Here is a 21,278-nt window from a genome sequence, read left to right as displayed (position 1 = left end):
AGAGTATCTGACGTGGGTTCAGGTAAAAACAGTTGATGCCACAGACAATTATGTTAAATGTGATTTTTAGCAGAAAATTGATTATTGGTCGAGATACTAGGATTTTTACCTTGGCAATGTGAATAAAATAGGTAATATTCATAAATAATTAAACTCAATCTGGTTTTAAAATATTTATGTGAAATGTTTTTTAAGGCATGTTTGATTAGGCATTTCCTATTGCAATTTTTATAAAATATATTTGTAAAGATTAATGCTAACAAAAAGATTTCACTTGATGGCATTTTTAAAGCAGGGGACAAAGAATGTGGTGTGTAGAAGGAGTATTTGATTAAGTAACATAAAGGAAGGAAAGGATTTTACTGATTTAATTTAAAGGGATTTGGAGATGACATAGAGAGGTTGTCAGCTAGTAGTACTGCGAAGTGAGGCAGAAATGGGAAGGATGAGTCAATGTGTAGAAAAAAAGTGTCTGGTTCAGTAGATAGTAAAAGTGAGGAGAGATGTAAAACTTCCCTATAATAAAATTTGAGTGCAGAAAAATGTGTAGTCATTAGTAGCTGTGACAGGTGTTCGAGATGGAGATAGCGGTCTTGCATGTTTCTGGAGAGCTATTTGGTATGGGTATGTGGAGAGAGGGTATTAATTTCACAATGTATGTTGACCTGACAACAGGAAAGCCATAAAGGAAAAGTTGTATGCCTTAGGAAGATCCCTCTTTTAGATTTGCTAGCAGAGCTTTTCTCCAATTTAGCAGAGTAGGTTGCTCTCTTCATAGGAGAACTGGTTTTGAATTTGAAACCATATTCATCCCTTAATAAATCTTTATGGCTTGAAATGTAACCACTCTCTGTCTTCCTTGTGGAGCCGAATGTGCTTCACATTTTTTAAATGTATTGAATTCGATGATTTGCCTTAGTCGGAAAAAAGATTCATGAGAGAGTGCTCCAGGAACCTGAATTTGCGTGAAACAAAGCGCTCCATCAAGTTTACTTTCTCCTTTAAAGGTCACTTAATATCCTATCACCATTTTCAAAGTTATGTGCATTTCCTGTGAATGATGTCACAAGAATATGTTCTGGTTTAGAACTTCAGCCATTTGGCAATTCTTTTAGTTGTTTGGCCTGGTGTATTAACAGAGACCTCACCACTAGTTCATCAGCAGAAATTACTTTATGTTTTATTCCGCTTACAGCCTTTACATCTTGTGAAGAACTGAGATTTGACAGTGTGCATGTTTGCACAGGACAGATTCCAAGACATAGTTTTGGTAAGCTGTGCAGCTGCATGAATCTCCTGGGATACGTCTGCTGTTTTCAGGACTATGTTGCACATTTAACCAATAACTTCAATTATGTATCTCAACTACCCAATTTCTCAATTAAGTATTTATTTGTGTGGTTCATAATTTTACTTTATAAATCTCTGTACTTATGTGCTTCTCATTCTATTTGCTACCCCCACAGCCCTATAAAAAACAGCATAGAATTATTTTTGCAAACATTACTTTTAGAATGCTCAGATACAGAATATGAAGAAAGGCCCACCACGGAAAAAGGTTATTTCAGTGCCAGTAAATAATAGATGAGCACACTTCTGAACCACTAATAGGCCTCTGTGATATTTATGAATGAATGAGTCCCCCTACAACAAATATTCTGGACAGCAGGAGAATTAAACCCGGGAATGCCTTTTGCAGTTGACTGCTGTGTTGTATGGATTCAAGCATGTCCGCAATCACAGATATGCAAACATATTCAAACCTGCTCATCTGTTGAATAACCAGTAATAACATTAGGGCAACTACGAAAAACATCTTTACTTAATAGACGGTTAAATGACACTCTAACTTAAGTATACACTTATTTTTTCAACATAGCTTTCTACCCTGAACCAAGGAATGCCTTTGTATAGACTTCAGTTGATATCAAAATCCAGCTCAAAAACAATAAAATTGCTTACAATCAATTAAGTTAAATGTCTAAAATCATCAGATGTTTCATCCATATATTCACATGAATCTGTTAAAATGCATTGCATTTATACAATATAAATATTAATGTGGAATAATTTACTGAGACCTCTTAGGATCCAGTAACATTTCAAGCACAGTTAATAAGCTGACCAGTTACCTGAAATAACATTTTCTACTATATGAAGGCCCACTTGTGGACTATTGTCTCTATTTTTCACTATGACTCAGTAAAACAAGCATTGGCAAATCCAATAAGTCTTGCCTATTGAAGAGCGGACTGCAGTGGCGTAGAGTGTGGCAGAGTACAGTGATGTAGAGTGCAGTGCCATTGACTGCAGTGGCATTGAATTCAGCAGCTTGTAATGCAGTGTCATAGAATGCAGTGGTGCAGATTAGTGTGGTGAATAGTACAGTGCAGTTGTGCAGAGTGCAGTGGCACAGGGTGGAGTGGTGCAGAGTGGAGTGGCACAGAGTACAGCAGTGCAGAGTAGAGTGGCATAGAGTGCAGTGGCATAGAGTAGACTGGCACAGAGTAATGCAGGAGGAATGGTGTAGAGTTAGCGCCTTGAGACCCGCACGGGTGAGTAGCGCGCTTTATAAATGTTAATGATTTGATTTGATTTAGAGTTGAGTGATGCAGAGCAGAGGGTAGTGGTACAGAATAGAGTCTAGTGGCATTGAGGTCAGTGGCAAAGAGTGCAGAGTAGAGTTGAGTGGCATAGAGTGCAGTGGTGTAGAGTGGTGCAGAGTATAGCAGCATAGAGTGGTGCAGAATAGGGTATAGTGCTGTAGAATGCAGTGACCTAGAGTGCAGTGGCATGGAGTTGAGTAGTGTAGAGTAGAGTAGTGCATAGTAGAGTGGGATAGAGTTCAGTGGTGGAGAGTGCAGTGTTGCAGAGTAGAGTGTCAGGGTGCAGTGGTGTAGAGTGGTGTAGAGAGCAATAGCATAGAGTACAGTTGTGCAGATTAGAGTGCTGTAGTGTAGAGTGCAGTGACAGATGCAGTTGTGTAGAGTGCATTGGTACAGAGTGCAGTGGTTAAGAGTAGAGCTGTGTACAGTGCAGTTGCATAGAGTTGAGTGGCGTGGAGTAGAGTGGCATAGAGTCTAGTAGCACTGAGTACAGTGGAGTGGCATAGAGTGCAGTAGCATAGAGTGGTGCAGAGTAGAGTAGGATAGAGTGGTACGTACAGGGTAGAGCAGAGAGGCATGGCGTGAAATGGCATAGAGTGAAGTACCATTGAGTGGAGTGGTGCAGGGTGCAGAGGAGTAGTGCAAAATGGAGTGGTGCAGAGTAGATTGCAGTGGTGTAGAGTGGCATAGATTACAGTGATCTAGAGTAGAGTGCAGTGGCGTAGAGTGCAGTGACATAGAGTGCAGTTATGTAGAGTGCATTGGCGTGCAATCCAGTGGTTAAGAGTAGAGCGGAATGGAGTGCAGAGGCATAGAGAGGAGTACTATGTAGTAGAGTGGTGTAAAGTGCAGTGGCATAGAATAGATTGTTTCAGAGTAGAGCAAAGTAGTGTTAGAAGGGAGTGGTGCAAGGTAGAGTACAGTTGTGTAGAGTGCCATAAAGTATTGGTGTAGAGTGAAGTGGTGTGGAGTGCAATGGCATAGAGTGCAGGGGTGCAGAGTAGATTAGAGTGGCATAGAGTGGACTGGCACAGAGTGCAGGGGCATAGAGTTGAGTGTTACAGAATTAAGTGCATTGGCATAGGGTGTACTGGCAAAGAATGCAGTGGCATAGAGTGCAGTGTTGCAGAGTGGCACAGAGTACAGTGATGCAGAGTGGAATTCTGCAGAGTGGATTGGTGTGGCCTAGACTGGAGTTGTCTAGAGTGCATTGGTGACGAGTGCATTGGCATAGAGTAGAGTGGTACAGGGTAGAGTAAAGAGGCACAGCATGAAGTGGCATATAATGCAGTGGTGTAGAGTGGAGTGGTGCAGAGGGCAGTGGAGTGGTGTAAGGTGTAGTGGTGCAGAGGTGAGTGCATTGGTGTGGAGTGGTGCACAGTAGAGTGGAGTGGTGAAGAGTGGAGTATATTCATGATGTGGTAGCACACTGCCATTACAGACAACACATTTTCAATTGAAATGACCATTACATTTGCACATACAGTTTTACTAATAAAACTATACAGTGCACAAGCACAAATGTGTGGGAATTGCATCACCTAGCGTAATGAATTGCTTTGATTATATTAAAGTATTTGTTTCGAGCACACTTCAAAAGTAACAAAATTGTGCTTCACTGTGTTCCTAATTCTGATATATTCTGAAATACTTCAGTTTATTTCAATGTAGTCGTGTGCTAGAAAAAAAATCTTTCCTACCCCTGGTATCCAGCAAGATTTTCACATAAATCCTCTCTCTTTGAAGTCAGAGAAAGAAATGCAAACAAGCACCCTGAGAAGACAGCACCTGACATTTGACCTTGGTCTTTGAATGCACAGCAAATGTGATGAAATAAGAACAAGATTTACAGGCCTGTTTACAGAAAGGGAGCACTTGGAAGAATACTGTAAATAAGGTTTTGGCAAGGGAATGTACACACTCAACAGCCTAAAACAAATAAAGCCAACAAATGAAAAGCAAGAAAATTTGAGTTACAAACCACAAAGCCAATGGCAAGCTAGGGGCAGAATACATTCCTATGTCAGCTTTCTGAATGCTCCAGGATGTCTTTAGCAAACCGGACAGCTACATTGTTTGGGAGGCTGTGGCCTAAGAAGATCCCAAACATGTTCTGCTTTTTAAGGGGTATGAGTACAACCTCAAAATATGTTTTATAATTTCAATTGTAATCCACCGCTTCCTTTTAGATTTTACATATGCAACACTAAGTTCTCTCAATATCTAAAATTGTGATCTGCTAAACCAAAATCTAAGAAATTTCTGATCTGTATTTTGATTTGCGAGTTCTGGTAGACATTTTGTAGAGTAAAAATAGAAGACAACAAAGAACTTTCTTGGCTGGCTCTTGTGCTAGTGTTTGATTATTCCGGAACTTGAATATTTGCTCTCTTCTTTAAACATTTCTGGAGGTGGCAAAAATCTAATATTTGGGTGTTTGAAGCTGAGTATTCATACTAGGTAATGAGTCAGTGCCTGTTCAAACAACATCCTATGATTCAAGACTAAGGCAAAATAATTGAAACGATTTAAGTTGTATGAGATTTTCAATTTTGATCTACTAGATTTCATATCATTCTTTTGAATTGGGTCATGAAATTGTGCATGCTCAGATGTTCACAAAAATGATTTGATTGATTTTTAAATCCTATACACTTACAAATTTGAACGGGCTGTGGTGCAAAACATCAACTAAGCCTCATTTTCAAACACTCAATATTTTCCTTCTGTGAATGTCCATTTTAGTGCAATTATACAGTAATCAATCTTTGCTATGTTGACTGATATGTGGATTTGGGTACAAGATGTTAAAATATGAGCTGTCATTTGCTGATAAATAGGCATGAGAATGAATATATGAAATGACAGCAGCACTTTGGCACGTGAGAATCTAAACTCTCAAACCTGAATTTGTGAACGGATGACTTTTAATGCATTAGTGGAACAGAAAGGTATGAATTACTATTAAAGTACAAGTACACCACGACATATGTTGTTGTTGGTTTATTGGAATACAATAACTACACATGTTTTTGGCTAGAGATATTTTTTGCATATTTCACCAAAATGATGGTACAATTTTGCAGAAATGAAAATTTCAATAAAACATATGTAGATTAAATGTAAATATGCCATCTGTGTACAAACGTAGGCTTCTTTGTCTGACAATAATATGTCTCAAACAGGCACTTGTGCACCACCAAGATCATAGAAGTATGTGTCCTCACAAGTCCTTTCCCTGCCTGATGAGACCATATTAACTGAATTTGCATACCCCTTGCCGCCAATGACATCACAAGATGCTACAGTAAAGAGTATTTTGTTCCTTATAATAGATAATGGCATCATTCCTCTTCCTTCCTCGCTCCTTGTCTCTTAATATGACAGATATACTGTTGCTTCTGATAATTTGGATAAATGTGAAATCCGTACTGTGAAACTAAGCACAGCAATATGCAGTTTATAATTAACTGGAAAATATATTGTATGCAGTTCAGAGTAAACATGGTGCTTCCCCTCACTCTAGCTAGAGCGGCGTAATCAAATGTGCGGTGGGGGGGGCACCGCCAATTTACAGCAATGCTCACATTCCACCAAACACCTAAGAAACCCCATTGTGACGTCACATCTATCCTGTAAAGCCATGACCACAGGGCAGCAATGCCATTTTCAGATTGCAATCTTGTGATGTCACAAATAATTTCTAATAAGAGAAATTTATTAGAGGCTCCTATATCTCCGGTTTTGTATTGTGATACTGTCTCACAACACTGCATTGTAAAACACTGACTAGGGTGATGATGCATACAGAGAAGCCTAGCTTCCAACAACTGATCACCCAGTCCAGAGAAAAAACAAAAAAGTTTTTCATATGTAAACACTGTAAAGACAGCCCCGGATCAAACATTGTTTCCTTTCAGGCAACAAAGCTCCCTTCCAAATTAAAAAAAAAAAGTGCTCATTTTCTCCCAGCATCACACAACTCAACACCAACAAATAACCGGAGCAATTGACTGGCGACTTTCCGAGATGTGAAGGAAACAACACTCAGGCTAAGAATGCACTACAACGCACCACTAATGTTTATTTGCAATAGGCAAATGTGTATAATCTAACTTTGTAAAACTGAAACAATGGGTTCCACAAAGAGTTACAGAATAACTGAGAGACATTATAGTGAAACAACATTCTTCAATATGAAGTTAATTAAAGAAACCTGCACGATGGCCTTCTCAGGTTATGATAGTTAGCTATTCCAAGATCATTCTCAAGGCACTGTGATTGAGAGTCTGGACACAATCAAATTCAGGGAAACAGCTCACATACAAATAGATTAAACTTTTTAGCATTTTTAGCATTCATTGATAAACTCCAAATGATTATAACTCTCTATGAAGCTAGACAACTGCTGTGAATATGCATAATTTAGAAGTTGACCAGAGCAAGGCCGAACATGGTCTTACAACCACTGGCCACAGAAGACAGATGACACAAGAAAGAAGACAAACGGAGTTGCAATAAGAGCAGTAAAAGTACAAAGTGGGTTCGTAAGCCTCAGAGGAGGATGTTTCATTATTGTTTTGTGAAGTTGTGCTTTAGGCCATATTGATGTCATTGTGTGCACCACTCACTCATCATCTTTGTTTAATTCTAATGACTCCTCGTCTGCAATATGTATAACACTTACAAACAGGTTAAAACTCTTATAACGTGAGGTAAAAAGCACCCTCAGAACTATTAAGAATGAGCATAGTAGTTGCATTTTCATGCCCAGATCACTCATAAATAATGTCCAAAACCACAGTTATTTTGTTACACAATGTTAAGACACAGGTTTCTTGAAACGTCATGTGGCACTTGGGTCCTATACATTGAATGAATTTCTTCCACTTGTCTTGGAGAATCAGTAGTCAGCCCATCTGAAAGATGAGAGGTTTCAAAACAGAGCTCCTCGGGAAGTTGCAGGATCTTTAATCACAACTCCCTAATTAACACCTTGGCTAACATACACCCTTAACCAAATACATGTTTTGCACAATAAATAATACACTTTATTGCAAACAAAAATATTTTATCAAACTTATCCAAATCAAATCTTCAGGGAAATTTCCAAATAGCTCAAAATCCTTGTGGCAAGTATGAACAGTGTTATTTCTCTCAGCAAATCCTTATGTGGTGAATGTTGTAACAAACCAACTACTGCAAGGAAGATTATGGGATAGCAGCAGAGCAAATGGAAAATGAAGCAATACTCAAAATTTGGTTGAAACAACTGATGATTCTTGTTATAAAGTTTGAAGTATTAAACAGCAATATATCTGACAACTGAAAATATATTTTGCGTTAGTTTTGTTAGTGTTTAAATGTACAATATTGCCCCACGTTATCTCTATATTCAAATTTGCCTTTTGTCCATCTCTTCTAATCAAGGGATACACTCACTACACACTTCTGTCATTAATCATGCGGCAAATCCACCCTGACAGAAAAAGTGAAGAATTTAAGCTTTCGATTTGAGCTTGATGTTTCACTTAAGGTTCAAGTACTATCAGTAACCAAACGTTGTTCTTCAACATGACCCAGCTCAAGCCACTATTGCCCCATCTCTTTCAAAGTATCCACACTCTGATTGTTGGGACAGCAGTGAATGCCCATCTCAGTTACTGTAATTCCCACTACATGGGGTTTGCCAATACAATTTTGAATAGACTTCAGAGGGCTCAACATTCTTTGGTACTGGCTCTCTGGAAACTGTATTACTGGCTTCCTGTTAGAGGATGTATCACAGTTAAAATCCTATATATATCTCAAATGCTTCCATCAGATGACGCATAGTTAATCTCAGTTCACGCGGTGCAGTTCCTCTTCAGTTCAGACACTGCAGTTAATTGGAACATTGGAATGTTGGGAGCTATACGGAAAACAATAGAGTGCTCCGGGCTTCTAATGGCTAGAAGAAGCCTGGATCTCCAACATTCCAATTTTGCTCACAGCTGTTGCTGTGAATGAAGGCTTCACGGAGCCCGAGGGGATTTCAGTCCCCTCGGGCTTTGTGAGGCCTTTGTTTTATTTATTAGAACATTCTGCCATGTAGTGGCAGAATGTTCTAATAGCCTTATAGCACTCCGTAGCTGGGCTAAACTAGCATTAAAGTCCCGCTCCCTTGTTCAAAGGCTGGAGTGGGTCTTTAATGGCCAGCATAGCTTTCTACGGCAGGCTATAAGGCTATACGTAAATGCAAAAACAACAGATGATGGATAGAAGTGCCAGGTCAGGTCCTCCCTGGACCAGAAACAAGCATCCTGGGATCGGTTTCAGGGTATCACCCTTCATCAGCCAGGCTAGCTTGAATTTGGACCTGGCTTGGCAGTTCGGGCTGGACTGTTTCCATGAGTAACAGGGTCAACACAGATTTGCATATGGCTGGGTCCAAACTGGGATGGCATGGTGAGCAAAAGAATGATGGATTAAACCCAGATCTGTGACTGGGGGTGAGTGTTTACATTGTTCAGCACTCCGTCCATCATCCTTTTGTGTTGCTAAAGTTGCCCTAATTGGGAAGGGTATGCCCAGACATGGGTGGTGTGCTCACTGTGCCACTAGATTCAAGCTAGTCTGGCTGATGAAGGGTGATATCCTGAAACTGGTCTGAGATGCTTGTTTCTGGTCCAGGGGGGACCTGGCTTGACAGTCTGGGCTGGACTGTTCCCATAAGAAACAGGGTCAAGACTGATTTGCATATGGCTGGGTCTGAAGTGGGGTGGCATGGTGAGCAAAAGAATGATGGATTAAACCCAGATCTGTGAATGGGGTGAATGTTTGCATTGTTCTGCAATCTGTTCATAATCCCTTTGTGTTGCTAAAGTTGCCCTAAGTGGAAAGGGTATGTCCGGATGTGGGTCCTGTGCTCACTGTGTTACTAGATTTAAGCTAGCCTGGCTGCTGAAGGGTGATACCCTGAAACCAGTCCCAGGATGCTTGTTTCCGGTCCAGGGAGGACATGGCTTGGTACTTTGGGCTGGACTGTTCCCATGAGGAACAGGGTCAGGGCTGATATGCATATGGCTGGGTCCAAACCGGGGTGTCATGCTGAGCAAAAGAATAATGGATTAAACCCATTTATGTGACTGGCGGTGAGTGTTTGCATTGTTCAGCATTCCGTCCATCTTCCTTTTGTGTTGCTATCAGCCAATAGGTTCACACCCTCAAAGGTAAGAAAAAGCTGAAGACTTACTTGTTTAGATAGGGAGTAATAAGACCAGCTGGGAGGGACCTCTTGGGTGGTAAGCACTTAACAAATGTGGTCACTCATTCACTCATATGCCAATGCCTTTGAATCTAGAACTTACATTACCTTTGAGGTGCACTTGTGTACTGGATGATTTATGGAATCAACATAGTGGTGCCTCATACAGCGTGAAGGATCTGAGTCCAAAAGTAAACCATTGTTCTTTTTATTGTCTGTATCTCCCATGAGTGCCATCAAGGAGAGCATCACAATCCAGACAACTAGGACATGATATCCCATTGTTAACGAAAGCTTACAGGATGGGCAGCAGGAGGTTTCAACAAAAAAACCAAATAGAGGGGCAAGTTCCTTCAACAGATAAAGACCAGTCTTGTTCCAGGCTTGTGCTTGTCATTGTTTCAGGTACCCTGGATTCCTGTGATTGTTGTAATCCATCAAAGCAACTGCTGCTGTTCTGCAACAAAAGACAGGGAAAGAAAAGTATTATAATATGGCACACCACAGATACAGGCATCAAAACAATTAAGGAGGATTAGGAAATTAAAATCTGGACTAGAGATCATCACTCCATAACCATTAGTAGAGCTCTGGGACTTCAATGATTAGTCTAGCATGCTCCTTGATACAGATCTTAATACAGATTATTACTAATTTCACAGCATTTTGGAGCATTTTCTCAAAGGATAATTTGCTTGGTTAAATCTTATTTATTGAGTAAGCGTATAAATATAGGAGGCTTTTCAATTGACATCACAATTTCTGGAAGTTGTCTGCTTTTGACCAATGACATTTCGCTAATTAAGACCACATGTGCCTAGTTTTTTGGTACCTTTTGGTCCCTTTACGTTAGGAACCAATTGTTTTCAATAAAATCTCTTAATTAAACAACAGATGGTTGTTGATGTAGAGAGTATGGTAAATTCTTGTTTAGAAGGAAAAAGCTGAATCAATGTAATTGTGTTTTTCATTGATTCTAGATATGTTTGTGAAAGGTGTGGCTAAATACGTTCAACTATTTAAATTAGGTTTTGGTTTAAGTGAACTAGAGGCTTTTTGGACTATCCAGATAGAACACCAGGTGGTTGCCACTAAGGTTAAGAAGTGTTCATAAGATAAGGGATCGATTTTGAAAGTTTAAAACATACCATGTTTCTTTCTTGTCCTCTTATATCTAGCTTCAAGGAGACCATAGAATCACAGGGCTTAATAAGAACAGAATAATTTCCAAAATCACGGCAGGCTGCACATGGCGTCCATCTGTGGGTGGCAATGCAAATGTTCAAGGAAATGAATGTGTTTTGTGCTGGAGGAGTTGCCGGAAGTTAAGGCCTGACTCATTCTAGAAGTCCTTAAAGTAGAAAGATAGTGAGTGGGAGATTGTGCTTGCAATTGTTCATGCTGCCATGGAAACTCCAGATTCCCAGGGATTCGAAGTGTGTCATTATATTAAGGCTGGTTTGTAAAACCTTTTCGGTTCTCCCCTAATATAGAAGTAGTATGATGAAGCATATGCAGCTAAACTCTGTCTGTTCTTCATGGGTGTTGGAATGACACCTGTCAAAATACATGACGGTGATGGGAATATCTGGGCTCTCCTCATCGTGAGAAACATTACTCACTTTAAAGCTCATTATGCACCTATAAGTTGCATTAAATGCATGATAGGGTGATTCACCTTGCTTTTAGTAGTTTGAAGCATGTTTAAGCTCTAGGTTTGGGTGAACACATTTCCTTATTAATGCTGATTTGTATCTGTTTACCTTGTAAAGAGGCCAATGAATGAGCTTCTAAGCATTCAGGGGCATATGTATACTGGTTTTGCGCCGAATTTGCATCATTTTCTTTATGCAAATTCGGTGGAAACCTAACTCCATATTTATACTTTAGCGCTAGACCCATCTAGCGTCAAAGTTATGAAGTTAAAGTCATTTTTTGGACGTGGAAACCTACCTTGCGTCAAAGAGATACAAGGTAGGCATTCCAGTGCAAAACATCACTCTATGGCCTTAGCGTCATATTTATCCCCCGTGCTAAAATCACGCACGGTGGGAGGAGGGGTCAAATAATGGTGCAAAGCTTGCTTTGCACCATTAAATAACGCCTGGGTCAAAGCAGGCATTAGGGGACCTGTGGGCATTATTCCATGGTCAGAGACCATGGAAAGAGCCCACAGGTGCCCTTCCTGGTCCCAGGGACACCCCCACCCACACCAGAGGGACACTGCAGGATGGGGGAACCAACCCAGGTAGGTCCTGGTAAGTATATTTTTAAAATTATTTTCCCTCTCGGGATCCCTACCCTGGGACCCCCGGCATGGCACTGGCCCCCATGGCCCTGGCCAGAGGACATTTGTCCCCTGGGCATGGCCATTGGGGTGGTGGGCATGACTCTTATCTTTACTAAAACAGGAGCCATGTCCATAGAGGTTGTGCGCCAGGAAATGGCATTACTCTGCCTAGAGGCAATTTTTGTGCCTCTAAACAGTGTGGTGTCATTATTCGGCGCACAACCTCTGGTTCCCCCTACGTCTCGCCGACCCGGTTAGCGTCATTTACAATGACGCTAACCGAGCATTACCGCTGGCTAGCGTCATTCCTTAAATATGGCACCTGGCCGGCATCCATGAGTGGCTTGAGCTGGCGCTATACTTTTACACGCAAAACTGTGTGTAAAAGTATAAATCAGGGACTCAGTATCTTGGCCAGTGAAGATTTGAGGAAATCCTGAGTCAATGAAAATGCTCAGAAAGAGAGAGGCAGAACAGTACTCCTTCCCCTTAGCCTCCTGATCCTTAATACTCAGCAGCTATTAAAAACCACATGTTTTTTTATTTTAAAGCATTTGCAATGCAATAGGTCTCACGATTTCTTGAGTTAGAGCTATTGGCATTGTAAATTCATAACTGGACTTTTCTTGCCACATAAATTGGTCAACCCAGCCTCATAATTTCGTCTTTTCCTGCCAAATAATTCCAGTGGCCCTGCATTTAATTAAAGCACTTCAATTTACTTTTTTCCTGTCTTTGCAGCAAATATTGAAAACATTGCCATTTAGAATCCAAATTCATATTTGCCGTGCCCATTCCAGTAGAATACCACTTTCACCCGCACCTCCCACCTATCAGCGTTGCTGGCAGGCTAACACAATTTCCCAAAAGGCATGTACAGAGGAGAAATAAACCAGAAGGGTCACCCAAACATATCAAGAGTGTTCAGACAGTCATAGTGTAATTAGAATGTTAAGCTGGCCTGATTTATGATCATAATTGTAACGAGGAGAAACTATGAAAACATATACAATTATCATTTAAACTTTTATCAGAAATTAACTTTTGGCATTAGTCTGTAATGCTCAAAACAGCCCCTAGAGAACACCATAACAAAAATATTATTTTTAAGAAACATGGTTATGTAACCATATTGTTACCCCCTAGAAAGCACAACCCCATGAAAAAACAGGAGAAAGTAATGCACTGTAACCATATACTTAGTACCCCAGAGAGCATTTTTAAGGCTAAGAGGCCTACTGCAACAATATTACAAACAAGGCCTTTAAAACAACATTTCTTGTAGCTATAAAAACAAAAGTTCTAGCCATGAAAACCCTTAAAAGAGGTGGAATGGTGGGAGGGGTAGGGGGAGTTATTATTTTGAAGTCCCCATTAACATAGTGTGGTGGTCCAGCCAGAGATGGTGTAGCCAGAAAGAGCACATTGTGGTCAATGTTTTGAACTTGGCCCCTTTGTCCTAGGACCACCACAGTCTGAGTTATGAGCAAACATGTTTTGTAAAAGTAATGCCCTGCAAAGTATTATGGGGCACGTTTCTGTGACTCAGAGATTTTAATATGTTGCTATGACTTCAATTGTTAGAACAGCCCCTGGAGGACACCACAATGAAAATACCATTTGCAAGAAACATAGGGCCAGATGTATGAAAGCATTTTGCATTCGCAAACGGTTCGAATGCCCGTTTGTAAATGCAAAATGCCATTTCAGAATGTGTGAAAGACATTCTGAACGCAATTTTAAGGAATCGCTAAAATAGCGATTCCTTAAAATTGCGACCCTGTTTAGAGAGTCGCAAATTGCGACTCTCTAAATAAGAAATCGCAAATAAGGAATCCTTATTTGCGATTCCTTAGCACATGTATGAAGCAATTTCTAAATGCGATTTGGGCATTTAGGAATCGCTATTTACCACCAAGTTGAACTTGGTGGTAACCATGTGCAAATTTTAAAAATGTATTTAAAATGCATTTTTAAAATTTACATGTAAAGCACACATTCCCTTTTGGCATGTGTGCACCTTACATGGTGAAAACAATAATTTTGGGGTGCAGCAGAGGGGGCTTTAGGCCCCCTGCACCCTGGGGTTTTGCATTTCCAAAATTGCAATTTCTAGTTAAGAAATCGCAATTTTGGAAATGCAAAAAATTCACAGATATGGGCCAACAGGCCCATAAGTGCAAATGGGTCCGGTATCGCAATTTGCGATTCGGTAATAGCATTTGTGATTTTTAAGAAATCGCTATTACCGATTAGCAAATGTGATACATGGCATTTTGCAAGTCAAAAATAGCAATTCCTTAAAAATCGCTATTTCCGAATCGCAAAAGGCCTTCATGATACATCTGGCCCATAGTCATGTAACTATATAATTAGCCCCAAGAAGGCATAACTGCACAAAAAGAAAATAGTAATACAAATGCAAAAAGAAAATGTCAATAAATAATGCAGAGTAACCACATATGCAGTCCCTAAAGAGCATAAAGCATTACATTTTTTGGGGGACAGTAAGCCTATAGCAATGATATTACAAACAAGGCCCTTAAAACACAATCCATTCCCAACTAAAAAATATATAAGTTCCAGCCATGAGAATGCTTAAAAAGAAATTGAATGGTGGGCAGGGTTTTTTATTTAGGGATCACCACTAACATAGTGTTGGGATCCAAAGATGACTTAGACAGAAAGAGCTCATCATGCTGAACGTTTTGGTGGTAGTCCCATTGCCCTAGGACCACCACAGGCTGTGTTATGAGCACGAATGTCATGAAAAAGAATGCTTGCAAAGCATTATGAGTCGAGTTTTCCCGAGTGCAGTGAATATTGTAGAATTGGCTTCTACGCTGTGCCGGGAGAGCCGCTTTTGCTTTGAAGATTTCTGTTTTATGTAAAGCATATACCAATTTCAAGTGTTTTAAGGGAAGAGCGACAAGAAATTTCTATGATTAGGCAATTGGGAAGAATATGACCAGTGCTTCAATATACAGCCGATCGCCATGGCCTCTATGCAGCACGAAGGGGCTAGACAAATAAAAAAAGAAATTTGACCACGCTCAAGTATACTGCCAATTTGCAATGATCCATTTAACAGGGGAAGTCTGCAAGGCATGACAAAAACATGCTCAAGGCGGGACAAATGTAAAGCAATCACCAATGACATCAAGTGATTTTTGAAAGGCAAGCCCACGAATGAGTGTAAGTGATGGGCGTGAGGTGGGCGTGGTTAAAAGTCCACAATACTCATGTGGGACAAACGTCAAGCAATTACCAATGACATCAAGTGATTTTTGAAAGGCAAGCCCATGAACATGTGAAAGTGATGGGCCTGAGGTGTCAGTGGTTAAAAGCTCACAATACTTACAACAGGTCAAAGCGCTTGCGTGCTCGACCTAAAAAGAACTATTAGTTGATCAAGATTTAAAGCTGTTCTATATGACAAAATCATGGTACTTCTGGTTTGGGCTGATACAGAGGACTGGCTTTATCTGACTGACTTTTTTCTCAAACTTTATTCATTTTAGGAGGGCACATAACTATACATTGTCAGCAATGCAAGCAAAGGAGACTTTAATTACACATTTCAAGTCCTATTAGTATATACAGTTTTCACTAGTACCAGCCTCTCGGTGATAAACAAATTATCAGATATATTATCACAGTTAAGTCAACAACAATCAAGTTGTAGTCAAGTGTTAAACCCCCTCCCTTCAAATACCCCACAAAAATAACTATCATGAATGTGGATGGAAACACAGCAGAAATTGTGTGAGGAAGTTAAGACAATAGAATAGAGAAGGACAGTAGAGTAGTGCAATGTGTGACCAGTGGTTTGTCACTAACCCCTCTGGATATCAAATCTGGAAAAGGTGGAGCGCACTAGTACAAGCAGGCATGAAAAGGATTGCAGACCAGTCAAAAGGAATCACACCAGGGGGTCCCATTTTTGTGATTCTCTTGAAGTACATTGGCCATCCACTCCATTGTTATGGCCTGTCAAAGGTGTGAGGGCAACTGTGACAGCAAGGGAGCGTCAGGCTTCTTCCAGGATGTGGTCAGAGCTGCCTTAGCTGCTCCCAGGCATAGCCATAGGATAGAGTGGTCTCTGAAGGTCTGATATTTAAAGGGTTGCATGGTGCAGTCCTAAGAGGGCAAAATCAGGAGTGTTCAGAAGTGGAAAGCCCCAACCTTCTTTAATTTGGGATAACATCTCAGACCAGAAGGGTTAAGTAACGAGATAATCCCACCAAATATGTTTAAAATCCCCAATGAGCCCACAACCTCCCCAACATAAATCAGATGCGTTTGAGTATAACTTTCAAAATTTAGTAGGATATAAGTACCAATCAAATAGAACTTAACAGTATGCTTCTCTCATTCCCACTGAATGGTTGAATATAGGGATATCTCTCCAAAGTTTGTGACAGGTCTCTGTAGTGATCATTACTCCAGTAGTTTGTTCTCAAAAAGGTATATGACAAAGTCTGTTTGTGTGAGCGGTGGAGAGCAAAAGTGAGTAGAGGAAGGAGATACAGCCCTATGTCCCACCTTCCTTTCTGACAATTTTTTCTATTGGGGAGATATCCCTGGTGGCTACAAGTCTGATCAATGGCTGGAGTACCCAGTGATCCAGTTGGGTATAGTGGTATCTCTCTGTGTCCGGTAGATTAAAGTAATGTCTGCAATCTTTGAAAGTGAGAATATCATATCCATGGAATAAGTTTGATATATTGCAGCATCCCCCTCCCTCCACAAATCAAAGGGTCCCAGGAGTAGCGCCGTTGTAAATCCTGGGTTAAAGTATATCGGGGGACAGGGTGAGGAAATATGTTGTTCACCCAGTCGACTGGTTTATTTTGTCCCAGACTTTAGGAGTGGTCTTGGTCAGGGTGCTAAGACAAGCACTGAGTGGGCTGTCTGATTTTGATTTTCACATCACATCCCATATGTATCAACCTACTAGAGCTCAGTCCATATGAAGCCAGTGCTTGTGAGACTATCTTGCTGGCCATTCCAATACTGCACTCAGTTGTGTCGCTTTATAATATAGGGGAAATTCAGGCAAGGCTAGACCAACAGTCTCTCTAGATAGTGTCAATACTTGCCAAATAAAGCAAGTGATTAAGGACCAAAATGTAGAGAACAAAAAGTGTTCTATCAAAGTGGGGAGTCCTTGAAAAAGATAGAAAAGCCTTGCTAATCTTTATCACACTAATGTGCCAATGCCATGACCAATAAAGAGGGGCCCAGCATTTGGGATCACCCGTACATTGTTTTAAGAGCTGGGGTAGTTGGCTCTGTAGAGGTTGGTCACTCTAGGAATGATCTTGATTCCCAGATAGAGTAGGTCTTTCTTAGTCCAAGACAAGGACATGGATCCTGCTATCGCTTCCATCTCTCTAATGGAGAGAGTTAGGTTATGGAGGAAGGACTTGTGAAGATTGACTCAAAAACCTGTCATCAATTTACAAGGTGTAAGTTCAGTTTGCAGGGCAGTCAGAGATGTTTGCAGGGATGTGAGGGACAGTAGAATGTTGTCTGCGAAAAAGGAGATTTTGTGGTCTACCGAGCCAAATGAAATACCATGGATGGATTGTGCAGCTTTAACTCTCGATACTAGTGTCTCACTAAGAAGGGCAAATAAAAGAGGGGAAAATGGACACTCCTGTGTTGTGCAACATTTGAGGCTAAAAAGGTCAGAACGGACCCATTTACCAGCACGTGCCTCTGCGGGTGAGAATCGTTAGCTTGAACCATGGCTATAAATCGTTCCCCATAGCCAAATGCACATAGCTTGTGGAAGGGGAAGTGCCAGTCTACCTGGCTGCAAGCTTTTTCGACATTTAGTGCCAGGAGCACAGCCGGGATGTGCTTTTTAGTACATTTTTCAACCAGGTGGACCACCCTCCATAGGTTGTCATGTGTCTGGAGCCCCTTAATAAAACTGTATTAATCAGGGTGGACAAGTTCTGGCATGAGATACTTCATCCTAGTAGCCAACATCTTGGTATATAGATTGGCATCTAAATTCAACAATGCAATAGGTCAATAGGGTTCACAAAATGGGGGTCTTTCTCAGGTTCGGTATAACAGAGACGAAGGCCTCACCCATTGTATGTGTCACCCCATGGGAGTCAGCAATGTAATTAAATAAAGCAGTACCCGATCTGAACTGAAAGAATTTTAAAATTGAGACATGACTCATTTGGGCCCGGATGATTTATACAATGTCAATGGCTGCCTGGACATTTTCCTCCTTTATGGGACCTTTCAAGAGCTAATTTTGGCTGTCTGTCACCCGGGGGAAGCTCCACCCTGGCTAGGTAAGCCAACTGCACCTTCGCGTCCATAGGTTCAGAGGTGTATAATTGTTTATAGAAGTCTTGAAACGTCAAGTTCTTGTCCTCCTCTGTAGTAACGATCTCCCCGGAGTCTAGATGCAGTTGGCTAACATATTCATTTTCATTTTTGGCTTGAAGTTGGTGCGCCAAATTTGAACAAACCTTATTCCCCTGTTCATATGTCATTTTTTTAAGGTACAGTAGGGTCAGCTCGGTTCTATTCATGTATATGGCGATAAGCTTGCCTCGCAAGGCTGTGACCCTTCTTTGTAAGGCTAGGGTGGAGGAGGCCCCATGGGCTCGCTTCGCCAGCTGGAATTCAGCCTTGAGTGTCAACCTGTCTTAAGCCTTCTAATTTGCCAGGGCAGATATTACTGAGATACATTTCCCTCTAATAACCACTTTGAAGGTGTCCCAGGTAGTGCAGGGATTAGTGTCCTGATGATTATTCAGTTTAAAATGAAAATGTAATGAAGCTGAGAGTAGGAGCAGTGGGAGTGAGAGAAAAAAGTGTAATCACGGACTGTAGGGTGAGTGGTTCTCCATGTGTCTATCAAGCCTGTATGTAGGAGTGCCTGCTTCAGGCCTTTGAAAGGTTCCCAGTTTGAGTTTTGTGTGGGTTGGTGCTATCTAAGGCAGGGTCCCAGGCAAGGTTGAAATCACCCATCAAGATAATCTCTCACTTTCAAAATCGACCCAGTAGAGATAGTAGATAGTAAATAAAATCAGCTTGGCCTGTATCGGGAGCCTAGGTCTCGGCCATTGTGCACTTTCATCCCTTAATGTTGCCCTTGATCATCACTATCCTCCCTCTTTATCTGTCTTGCTGCCTGTCAATTGGAACTTTAGAGATGAATGAAAGAGAAGGGACACTCCATTATGTTTAGTAGTGGCTGATGATTTGTGTATTAGGTGATATGCCTTGTGTCGTAGCCTGTGTTCCTCACTAGGCTTAAGGTGTGTATCTTGCAATGCCACTATATTGAGTCTCTGGTCAAGTATGTATTTCCAAATGTTGTGTGTCTTAGCTGGAGAGTTAAGACCTTTAACATTCCATTACAATGTATTAAGACCATGGAGTTACTGCATTAATGTTGGCCTTTTTATATATAGTGTAAGTTGAACAATTACCCCCATTTCCAATGGTAGGAACTGTCCTAGACTTCCATCTCTGTCCCCCCTGCTCCCATTGCTTCATTATACATTGTATCCTATAATGCAGCATAAAGCAAAACAGCAAAACAATAAAACCTGGGACCCTAGTTCCCCCACAAGGATTTAAGATCACTTCTGACATATTAGACTTGGAGCATTTTGGTCAAATATCACTATAGTTTTCTGTAACATGCAAATGAGTTTTAAGGTGGCCCAGCAACCTAATAGTTCTACGGGTATGTAGAGGAGTCCCTGAGAGATCAGAATGTAAAGCTTGGCTCCAAGAATAACATCCTCCCATTAGCCTGCTTGCAATGACTGCTTCTCATAGAAATGTTTGTTATGAACTGGGCAGGTATTCATATATAAGGGTGGTAGTTTGAGGAGGTCTGTTTTTACAAAGGTCTCTGGTTAGGTAGTACATTTCTTTCGGGTGTTACTTTCCCCTTGGTGTTTCATGTGACATTGTGATTGCCATTGTCTTTGGCAGTGTTGCTTGCTGGTCAAGAGGATGGTTTCCCCATCTCTGCGTCAGATCCTTGGTGCTCAGAGAGTGATAACCCCAATAAGGTTGCAGCATCCCCCAGCCCTACAACGTGGTGGTAGATGTTTTGGTACTCAAAACAAAGGCCAAAATGGTATGTCCATTTATATTTAATGGGGTCTCAGAGAAGTCTGTCTGTAATTGGTTTAAATTGCAGATCAGTGTGGCAGGAGCAATGTCTGGAAAGAGAGAGCACGTCACTCCCTAGATTGACACTGTTTCCAGCTTCCGGGCATCCTGTAGGATTGATTCTTTAACTTTGAAGAAATTGAGTTTTGCTAGTACATCACAGGGCCATTTCCCCCTCCAGTAGCTACTGGGCCAACTGTGCACTGGATCTAGTCGCACTTCTGCATGGTTTTCTCCTAGTAGCTCGGAGTTTCTCCCAGTACCTCTGAGAATATGCCCACCATAAAAGATTCTAGCACTGGGGCCTTCAACTTCTTTTCCTAAATTACAAATCTGAATATTGTCTCACCAGGAGCAGTTTTCCAAGTCCTCACATTTCAAAAGGGTGAAGTGTAATAGGGTTCACTCCATCTGTCTGATACTCTGTTCCAGTCCCTGATATTTTGATTCGAGATCCAGGGTTCAGGTGCCTACTGAGTCCACATCGTATTGTAAAGAAGTAAGTGTGAAGTTGATGTCAGTTTTGAAGGTTTTCAAAGGAGGAGGTGAGATCTGCTTTCTGTTCGTGTCTAAGCTCTCTCTTAAATTCCTGAAGGGAGGAAAGGAGATCTTCATTAGTTAATGCTATTGTCTTACCAAGAGTGGTGTTGAGGCGAGAGTCCCTTGCTTCAGCTGGACAGAAATAATGTGACACCCTGTTGGATTGCATTTTTTGGAGGCATAGAGGCTGTAGTGAAGTGTGTGCTGGGGAGCACCAAGAGCAAAGCCAAGCACTGAGGACTACCTTTCCAGGAGCCATGTAAAATAGTCCTGATCAACCCTAATTAGTCAAGGGTGTTCATGCTGTGATGAAATTGCAAACAGACTGGGCATCAGCGTCTGGAGTCAGCTTTATGAGACTAGAGGCCTTAACTGGGGTAACTTGTCAAGTGGTCTGTTACCTTGACCCCAGTGAGCATTATGGAGCCCA

General features: G+C 41.1%; 1 protein-coding gene across 5 annotated transcripts in view; it reads right to left on the bottom strand.

The window, feature by feature from the left end:
- Positions 1-21,278, bottom strand: part of NDP (norrin cystine knot growth factor NDP) — a 333,976-nt gene that overhangs the window by 103,668 nt on the left and 209,030 nt on the right. For all 5 annotated transcript variants that reach the window (XM_069204196.1, XM_069204195.1, XM_069204197.1 and 2 more), the window contains one exon: positions 9,961-10,309. In XM_069204196.1, the coding sequence (XP_069060297.1) occupies positions 9,961-10,134 (174 nt within the window). In that variant the 5' untranslated portion in view covers positions 10,135-10,309. The remainder of the gene's footprint in view (positions 1-9,960; positions 10,310-21,278) is intronic.

The sequence above is a fragment of the Pleurodeles waltl genome, chromosome 8, assembly GCF_031143425.1.
Source record: "Pleurodeles waltl isolate 20211129_DDA chromosome 8, aPleWal1.hap1.20221129, whole genome shotgun sequence".
NCBI lineage: Eukaryota > Metazoa > Chordata > Amphibia > Caudata > Salamandridae > Pleurodeles > Pleurodeles waltl.
The sequence above is the reverse complement of the archived record's forward strand: the minus strand, read 5'-3'. Positions and strand labels throughout refer to the sequence as shown.